The sequence below is a fragment of the Haematobia irritans genome, chromosome 1 (assembly GCF_050003625.1).
Source record: "Haematobia irritans isolate KBUSLIRL chromosome 1, ASM5000362v1, whole genome shotgun sequence".
In the NCBI taxonomy this organism is placed as follows: domain Eukaryota; kingdom Metazoa; phylum Arthropoda; class Insecta; order Diptera; family Muscidae; genus Haematobia; species Haematobia irritans.
Genome location: NC_134397.1, coordinates 38,978,290 through 38,988,611, shown reverse-complemented (window position 1 = coordinate 38,988,611; position 10,322 = coordinate 38,978,290). Strand labels below are relative to the sequence as shown.

The following is a 10,322-nucleotide window of genomic DNA, read 5'->3' as shown; positions in this document are numbered from 1 at the left end:
TTGAAAGCAGTTGAAAAAGTAGGTTAGGTTTTTAGAATTTTTCACACTGTTGACATATTGATTTTCATCTTTTGGTACACTAAAAAAAATTATTGGATTTAACGATTTTTTCCCTTAAGGGATTTTATATTGATTCAGCTCCAAAGAAATTACTTTTTATACCCTTCACCACTACTGAGGTACAGGGTATAATAACAGGTTGGCTGATAAGTCCCCGGTCTAACAAAGAAAAACACATTTTTTTGTCAAAATTCGTTTTTATTATTAAACATAGTTCCCTTCAAGAGCGATAGAACGATTATAACGACCATCCAATTTTTTGATACCTCAAAATAGGCCTCAGTTTCGGCGATCACATCTCCATTGCAGCCAAATTTTTTTCCATGCGAGCATCCTTTTGAGGTCTGAGAACAAGAAAAAGTCGCTGGGGGCCAGATCTGGAGAATAAGGTGGGTGGGGAAGCAATTCGAAGCCCAATTCATGAATTTTTGCCAACGTTCTCAATGACTTGTGCCACGGTGCGTTGTCTTGGTGGAACAATACTTTTATACCCTTCACCACTACTGTGGTACAGGGTATAATAAGTTTGTGCAATTTGCATGTAATGCCCAGAAGGAGTAGTCTTATACACATCTTTTAGTATAGCGATCAACTTAGAATTAAATTCTGAGTCGATTTAGCGATATCCGTCTGTCTGTCTGTATAAGTAATTTTGTGTACAAAGTACAGCTCACAATTTAAGTCCGATCGTCCTTAAATTTGGCATGGGGTTTGTCTTTGGGTCAAAGACAATCGCTATTGATTTTGGTTCAGAGGTAGATATAGCTCCCCATATATATTTATCACCGATTTGCTCATAATTGACTTATTTATAATCCAATCTTCTTCAAATTTCTTGCATGTGAATGTTTTCATCGTAAAACTTGCCAGAATTTTATATTGATTTGTTTCAAATTTTCTACAAGGAGTACAACTGTTAGTATCGTCAAGTATGCCAAATTGGGTCCAAATCAGTTGAGATTTAGATATAGCTCCCATATATATCTTTCGCCCGATTTGAACTCATATAACCACAGTGGCCAAAGTTTAACCCCGATTTATTGTCAGATTTAAATGTTTCCTATATTTATACCCACCACCGCTTGTAACACATCGAAATATCGATTTCCGACTATATAAATTCTAAGACGATATGTTATAAGCATGTCCGTCTGTCCGTCTATCTGTCTGTTGTAATCACGCTACAGCCTTCAATAATGCTGCTACCGTCCTGAAATTTGGCATAGACTCGCCTCAAATCCGAAATGTAGAGGTATTCTCGGACCTTAAAGAGGTGTGCCGAAAATGGTAAGTATCGGTCCATGTTTTGATATATCCCCCATAGAGACCGATCTCCCGATTTTACTTCTTGGTCTTCTAGAATCCGTAATTTTTACCCAATTTGCCTGAAATCAGAAATCTAGAGGTATTCTAGGACCCTAAAGAGGTGTGCCGAAAATGGTGAGTATCGGTCCATGTTTTGATATATCCCCCATAGAGACCAATCTCCCGATTTTACTTCTTGGTCTTCTAGAATCGGTAGTTTTTATCCAATTTGCCTCAAGTCGGAAATCTAGAGGTATTCTACGTTCATAAAGACGTGTGCCGAAAATGGTGAGTATCGGTCTATGTTTTGATATATATCCCATAGAGACCGATCTCCCGAGTTCACTTTTTGGTCTTCTAGAATCCGTAATTTTTACCCCATTTGCCTCAAATCGGAAATCTAGAGGTATTCTAGGACTATAAAGACGTGTGTCGAAAATGGTGAGTATCGTTCCATGTTTTGGTATGGCGCCCATACGGACCGATTTCCCGATTTTGCTTCTTTGGCGTCTAGAAAGTGTATTTTCTATCCGATTTGCCTGAAATTGGAAATCTAGAGGTATTCTAGGACCATAAAGAGGTCTGCCGAAAATGGGGTGTATCGGTCCATGTTTTGATATAGCCCCCATATAGACCGATCTCCCGATTTTACTTCTTGGGCTTCTAGAACCCGTAGTTTTTATCCAATTTGCCTGAAATTTGAAATCTAGAGATATTCTGCGTTCATAAAGACGTGTGTCGAAAATGGTGAGTACCGGTCCATGTATTGATATATCCCCCATAGAGACCGATCTCCCGATTTTACTTCTTGGTCTTCTAGAATCCGTAATTTTTACCCAATTTGCCTCAAATCGGAAATCTAGAGGTATTCGAGGACCTTAAAGAGGCGTGCCGAAAATGGTGAGTATCGGTCCATGTTTTGATATATCCCCCATAGCGACCGATCTCCCGATTTTAATTCTTGGTCTTCTAGAATCCGTAGTTTTTATCCAATTTGTCTGAAATTGGAAATCTAGAGGTATTGTAAGACCATAAAGGGGTGTGCCGAATATATTGAGTATCGGTACAGTTTTTGATATAGCCCCCTTATAAACCGGCCCTCCGATTTGGGGTCTAGATTCTAGAACTACAATTAAATGTGCTGAATACTGTGTGTATCTTTCCATGTTTAGGTATAGCCCCCATTACACCGAACTCCCGATTTAACTCCTAGGGTTTCTAGAAATTGTAAATTTTTTTCCGATATATTCTGGCATTTTAGACCTATAACAAAGTGTATATTATTTAGTTTTATCGGTCCATTTGATAAGGCCTCCATATAGACCGATTTCACTTATTGAGGGTATAGAAGGTGCACTGATCATGAAAATTGCTTGAAACTGAATGCAAAATTTCCAGATTTTACTTCTCGTAGTCATTTAAATAATTGGGATGAAAATTCACAGATTTTAGATTTCAAATCAAGGCGTTGTTTCATAATTTTTTTTGCACACTTACAAGAGATGTTTACGATTCCTCTAAAACTCAAACAAAAAATGGTTCTTATAAATTCAGAATCTGATCTAGTCTTCATAGGTAAAATCTTTACATTTATCTGTGGGAAGCGTACTGGTTGAACTGATCTGCTTGGGAAAATATCTGTCATCAAACCCCCCTGATTTCAAGCCCCAAATTTCAACTGAATCAGATGAATTTTGCTATTCCGGAGGTCAAATCTGGTGATCGGTTTATAGGGGGGCTATATATAATTATGGACCGATGTGGACAAATTTTTGCATGATTATTAGAGACCATATACTAACTTGATGTACCAAATTTCAGCCGGATCGGATGAAATTTGCTTCTCTTAGAGGCTCCGAAAGCCAAATCTGGGGATCGGTTTATATGGGGGCTATATATAATTATGGACCGATGTGGACCAATTTTTGCATGATTGTTAGAGACCACGGGATCCACCGTGGTGCAATGGTTAGCATGCCCGCCTTGAATACACAAGGTCGTGGGTTCGATTCCTGCTTCGACCTAACACCAAAAAAGTTTTTCAGCGGTGGGTTATCCCACCTCAGTAATGCTGGTGACATTTCTGAGGGTTTCAACGCTTCTCTAAGTGGTTTCACTGCAATGTGGAACGCCGTTCGCACTCGGCTATAAGAAGGAGGTCCCTTGTCATTGAGCTTAACATGGAATCGGGCAGCACTCAGTGATCAGAGAGAAGTTCACCATTGTGGTATCACAATGGACTGAATAGTCTAAGTGAGCCTGATACATCGGGCTGCCACCTAACCTAACCTAGAGACCATACACTAACACCACGTACCAAATTTCAGCCGGATCGGATGAAATTTGCTTCTCTTAGACGATTCACAAGCCAAAGCCAAGTGGACCGATATGGCCCATTTACAATATCATCCGACCTACATCAATAACAACTACTTGTGCCAAGTTTCAAGTCGATAGCTTGTTTCGTTCGGACGTTATCGATTTCAACAGACCGGCGGACGGATGGACATGCTAAGATCGACTCAGAATTTCACCACGACCCAGAATATATATACTTTATGGGGTCTTAGAGCAAATATTTCGATGTGTTACAAACGGAATGACAAAGTTAATATACCATCATCCTATGGTGGAGGGTATAATAAGCTGTCACTAAAATAAATCTGTCAGCTGTCAGACGAGCTATTGTGTGAAGATGGTTGTAAGTTAATAACACCCTTTAAATCCTTGCTTTGGCTCGGAATCAATACCACAATAATATAATGACAAATTCGTTGGATCTGGATAAGCTTGCAGAGTATGGAATACTTGAGAATGATTTGATAATTAATTTTATTTTGCATTTCAGAAAACTAAAAAAAAAACAATAAAAATAATTAATAAATTAAATAGTAAATATTGTATTGTTTTAGTTTTAGAATCACTTTAGATGATTAGATATAAAAAAAATCCCATAAATATGTTGTTACAAATTTTAAAATTGAGAACAATTTTTTTTTTTTATAATTTAAAATTGACATATAGTTTTAAAAAATCCATATTGGAAAACCACTTTAGGTCATCGGAGTAAATATTTCACCCTCTCTTAGATATTGTGACATATTCACATCAACAAGTTTCTGTTTCGAAATGCTTGTCTTATCAATTTCTTTGTTGGCAAACCTTCCCTGGTTTAACAGAATAAGGTGGTCTCGTCACTGGCTGTTTCATTCATTGATACAGTAGCTAAGCAAATTCGCAATTAGTTTAGTATAGAAGTGTCTACGAAGTAGACGTATTGGAGTTCTTTTTAATCGCATGCAAATATCGGAAAATTTTAAAATTAAAAATTAATCAAATTTTGACATAAATCATCCCAAGATTACCCCCACCATAATGGAGCTGCATATGAAATCCATCTTAAAATGTTTCTTTGCTGAATTATTGGCCACTGCAATGGTTCTCTTCACTGGTTGCATGGGTGCCTTAGAGACTAGCCTTTTCCCGAACTCTCTATTTCAATATAGTCTAAATATGGCTCTTATGGTAATGGTGGCTGTTCAAAGTTTTGGTCATGTTTCCGGAGGTCATATTAATCCTGCTGTCACATTGGCCAGTTGGATTTGTGGTGTAGTGCCATTGCATATGGTTTTGGTGTATTCGGTGGCACAACTTTGTGGTTCTGTTGTGGGTTTTGGTTTACTCAAATGGATTATGGCAACCAAGGAAGGATTTTGTATGACTTTACCTGGCCAGAATATTGGTACGGGTCAAGCCTTTGCCATTGAATTCATAATCACAAGCATTTTAATAATGGTCTGTTGTGCTTCATGGGATATGAAAAATACGAAATTTCAAGATTCTTTGGCCATCCGTTTGGGCTTGACGGTGGGGACTTTACTCTTCTCAGCGGTAAGTTGTGTTATTAGTTTAACAAAACTGCATTGGATATTGTGAGTAGAGGCAAGGAGGATTAATACGCAAGTAATTGCAATGGATATCAGCCATTTTAACAAATATACTCTGAAAAAAGACACTAAAAGTACAGAAACTAAAGAAAACAATTTAGACGTTAGGCATCTCATACGTCCGATATTTGCGACCAGCGATTCATGAGTAGCAATTAAAGGGTGATACGGTCAAAATTTGGTCAAGGGAAAACGCGTGTAAATCGGTGAAATCGTTTATTTAAAAAATCAAATTAAATTTATTTTTCAAGTTCAATTAGTATAAAATCCAGGAAAAATTTTCAGTTAGGCTTTCGCTTTTCCAAATCCGAATTGCCGGGCCTCACGCTTGACACCTGCCATCAGATTTTGTACAGCCACCTTGTCCTAATTCTTCGCCGCAGAAAGCCAGTTTGCCTTGAACTGCTGCTCGTCCTTAGCATTTTTTTTGGTCTTCTTTAGGTTCCGCTTGACAATAACCCAGTATTTCTCAATTGGACGGAGCTCTGGCGTGTTGGGAGGGTTCTTGTCCTTGGGAACCACCTGCACGTTGTTGGCGGCGTACCACTCCATGGCCTTTTTACCGTAATGGCAAGATGCCAAATCCGGCCAAAACAGTACGGAACAACCGTGTTTCTTCAGGAAAGGCAGCAGACGTTTATTCAAACACTCTTTCACGTAAATTTCTTGGTTGACAGTCCCGGAAGCTATGAAAATGCTGCTTTTCAATCCACAGGTACAGATGGCTTGCCAAACCAGATATTTCTTTGCGAACTTTGACAGTTTTATATGCTTGAAAATATCTGCTACCTTTCCCCTTCCTTTTGCCGTATAAAACTCCTGTCCCGGAAGTTGCTTGTAGTCGGCTTTGACGTAGGTGTCGTCGTCTAAATTTTGACAAAATTTTCTAAAGATATAAAATTTTGACAAAATTTTTTATAGAAATTAAATTTTGACGAAATTTTCTATAGAAATTAAATTTTGACAAAATTTTCTATAGAAATACAATTTTGGCAAAATTTTCTATAGAAATAAAATTTTGTCAAGATTTTCTCTAGAAATAAAATTTTGACAAAATTTTCTAAAGGAATACAATTTTGAAAAATTTTTTTTTTAGGAATACAATTTTGACAACATTTTCTATAGAAATAAACTGTTGAAAAATTCTTCTATAGAAATGAAATTTTGACAAAATTTTCAATAGAAATAAAATTTTGACAAAATTAGAAAATTTTGTCAAAATTTTATATCTATAGGAAATAGTAGATTCTATAGAAATTAAATTTTGACAAAATTTTCTATAGAAATACAATTTTGACAAAATTTTCTATAAAAATAAAATTTTCACAAAATTTTCTATAGAAATAAAATTTTCACAAAATTTTCTCTAGAAATAAATTTTTACAAAATTTTCTATAGAAATAAAATTTTTACAAAATTTTCTAAAGGAATACAATTTTGACAAATTTTTTTATTGGAATACAATCTATAGAAATAAAATTTTTACAAAATTTTCTATACAAATAAAATTTTGACAACATTTTCTATACAAATAAAATAAAAACAAATAAAAAAATCTATAGAAATAAAATTTAAAAAAATCTATAGAAAATAAGTTTTAATTTCTATAGAAACTAAATTTTGACAAAATTTTCTATACAAATAAAATTGTGACAAAATTTGATATACAAATATAAAAATTTTGTTATATATAAATTTTGACAAAATTTTCTATACAAATTAAATTTTAGAAAAGTTTCCTATATAAATAAAATTTTGACAAACTTTTTTGATAGGAAATTGTAGATTCTATAGAAATTAAATTTTGACAAAATTTTCATAGAAATTAAATTTTGACAAAATTTTCTATAGAAATATAATTTTGGCAAATTTTTCTATAGAAATAAAATTTTGTCAAGATTTTCTCTAGAAATAAAATTTTGACAAAATTTTCTAAAGGAATACAATTCGGACAAGTTTTTTTTATAGGAATACAATTTTGGCAAAATTTTCTATAGAAATTACATTTTTACAAAATTTTCTATAGAAATAAACTGTTGAAAATTTTTTCTATAGAAATGAAATTTTGACAAAATTTTCAATAGAAATAAAATTTTGACAAAATTTTGTATAGAAATAAAATTTTACAAAATGAGATTTATTTGTTTCGTAATTTTCTGGTAATATTTTCTGCAAATTGTGGTAGATTATTTTTCACTCGTGTGGCTACTGTGCTCCTGTGTCGATTTAGTTCTTCTTGTCCGTCCGTCCGCCAGTCCATGTTTTTGTTATTCCCAGGATTCCGGTTGTAATTTTAAACCGAGTGTGATGGAATTTAATGCATGGTGTTTTCTTGGTACATGGATCAACGCTTTTGAATTTGGAAAAAATTGGATTCAGATTCAGATATAGCCCCCATATATATGTATCGCTCGATTTCCAAAAAATGGCGTCATATTGTCCTTATTTACCAACTGATAGCCTTAAATTTTAACGCAAAGTAAATTTTCATAGTACCCTTCAAGTATGCAAACTTTAATCGAAATCGGTAGAGATTTAAATATAGCTCTCGTACACGGAGGAAAAATACTATTTTTCAAATATTTCGGTGTAACAATTATATGTTTGGAACTCAAATTTTTAAAACAATATGTTTAAGTGTAAACATATAATGTTCATGAACAAGCATAACATATTTGCTACATATATGTTAATATGTTTCAAAATATTATGTTTGGGACATAATATTTTTTTTAAGTATATTATATAATATTTTTTAAATATAGTTGGCTTCGTTAGTGTTTACTGTTTAATGTTGTCTGTATTGGAATTTTTTCTCAAAATCAAGGATTTTGCGATTTTTCGAGGACCAAATATTTCAGTTGAGAATTCAGGAATTTGATAAATATTTTTTAAAGCAAGTATTATGAGGGTCATATTTAATTAAAATTTCTTTAAAAAATATTGTTCTTAATATTGTGTTCTTAATATCTTCAGTGCGGACTTCGGGGTTTGTGTTGATCTTATAGAAAATTATTATTTGTTATTACTTGTTTTCTTTTTTTTTTAATATTTATTCCATAATTATTTCTTTAAAAAACTCTATATCTATTAAATCTATTTTCATTTCAGGCTAACTTAAGTGGCGGTAGTATGAGTCCTGCACGTTCATTTGGTCCCGCTTTGTGGTCTCTGGATTTTAGAGATCATTGGGTGTATTGGGTGGCACCCCTTTCCTCAGCTCTAGTAACAAGTTTAGTATATAAGACCGCATTTATGACGAAGAGAACGTCTGCAACTCAAATATCTATGGAAATTGTAGATTAAAAGTAAATAAACCGGCTTGATATAAAACGATATTACGAATATATAAATGTATAGTTATAGTAAGTTAGTAAATATTATATAGCAATTAGGAAATATTCAGTTTAAATTGTTTATATTTACATTAGTCTCATAATTATGAATGTTATGAAATATAAATTATATATACATATATGTATTTTTTATTTAAGGTTATTGTTTCAATAATCGCTTAAAAAACTATTATTGTCGTTTCAACACAAATTGAAGGTTGAGCAAATGGCAAATATCTGTCCACAATACTCGGATGTTATGATATGGATGATTTTAGAGTTAAGTTAATCCATCAAGTTCATAATTATATCTCATTAAATGTAAAATAAATCCATTTAAAATAATATAAAATATTTTAAATAAATACATATATAATACATTTAAAATATATATTAAATTGAAATTTATTATAAAACAAGTGTATACGACCGTAAGTTCGGCCAGGCCAAATCTTATGTAGCCTCCACCATGGATTGCGTAGAAACTTCTGCGAAAGATTGTCATCCACAACGAATTACTTGCGTTGTGGCAATACTTACCGATGGCAAGGTATCTTAAAACTTCTTAACATCGTTTTCTAAATTGTGAGTTAGTCCATACGTGGTATATATTAGACAAAAAAGTTATGTATAGGTAAGTCTACAAATAATTACGAATCGATATGGACTTTTGCGCGGTACGTGGAGAACTAAAACTGAAATATGGGGGCTACAATTATGAACTTGATATGGACCAATTTAGGTGTGATTAGGATCGATTTATCTGAAGGCTATATATAACTATAGACCGATATGGACCTAGTTAGACATGGTTGTTAACGGCCATATACTAACACAATGTACCAAATTTCAACTGACTCGGATGAAATTTGCTCCTCCAAGAGGCTCCAAAACCAAATCTCGGGATCGCTTTATATGAGGGCTATATATAATTATGGACTGATATGGACCAATACCTGAATGTTTGTTAGATACCACAATATTTAGGTTGGCTGATAAGTCCCCGGTCTAACAAAGAAAAACACATTTTTTTTTTGTCAAAATTCGTTTTTTATTATTCAACATAGTTCCCTTCAAGAGCGATACAACGATTATAACGGCCTTCCAATTTTTTGATACCATTTTGGTAGTACTCCTTCGGTTTTGCCTCAAAATAGGCTTCAGTTTCGGCGATCACCTCTTCATTGCAGCCAAAGTTTTTCCCTGCGATCATCCTTTTGAGGTCTGAGAACAAGAAAAAGTAGCTGGGGGCCAGATCTGGAGAATACGGTGGGTGGGGAAGCAATTCGAAGCCCAATTCATGAATTTTTGCCATCGTTCTCAATGACTTGTGGCACGGTGCGTTGTCTTGGTGGAACAACACTTTTTTCTGCTTCATATGGGGCCGTTTTGCCGCGATTTCGACCTTCAAATGCTCCAATAACGCCCTATAATAGTCACTGTTGATGGTTTTTCCCTTCTCAAGATAATCGATAAAAATTATTCCATGCGCATCCCAAAAAACAGAGGTCATTACTTTGCCAGCGGACTTTTCCACGCTTCGGAGACGGTTCACCGATCGCTGTCTACTCAGCCGACTGTTGATTGGACTCAGGAGAGTAATGATGGAGCCATGTTTCATCCATTGTCACATATCGACGGAAAAACTCGGGTGTATTACGAGTTAACAGCTGCA

The 10,322-nt window shown here is 34.3% G+C and overlaps 1 protein-coding gene across 1 annotated transcript; it reads left to right on the top strand.

The window, feature by feature from the left end:
• The first annotated feature begins 4,603 nt into the window (after window positions 1-4,603).
• LOC142220633 (aquaporin-6-like) lies at window positions 4,604-9,045 on the top strand. The gene is made up of 2 exons (XM_075289868.1): window positions 4,604-5,256; window positions 8,424-9,045. Exons 1-2 carry the CDS (start codon window positions 4,741-4,743, stop codon window positions 8,616-8,618), a joined length of 711 nt encoding a protein of 236 aa, XP_075145983.1. The 5' UTR covers window positions 4,604-4,740; the 3' UTR covers window positions 8,619-9,045.
• Window positions 9,046-10,322: the final 1,277 nt, after the last annotated feature.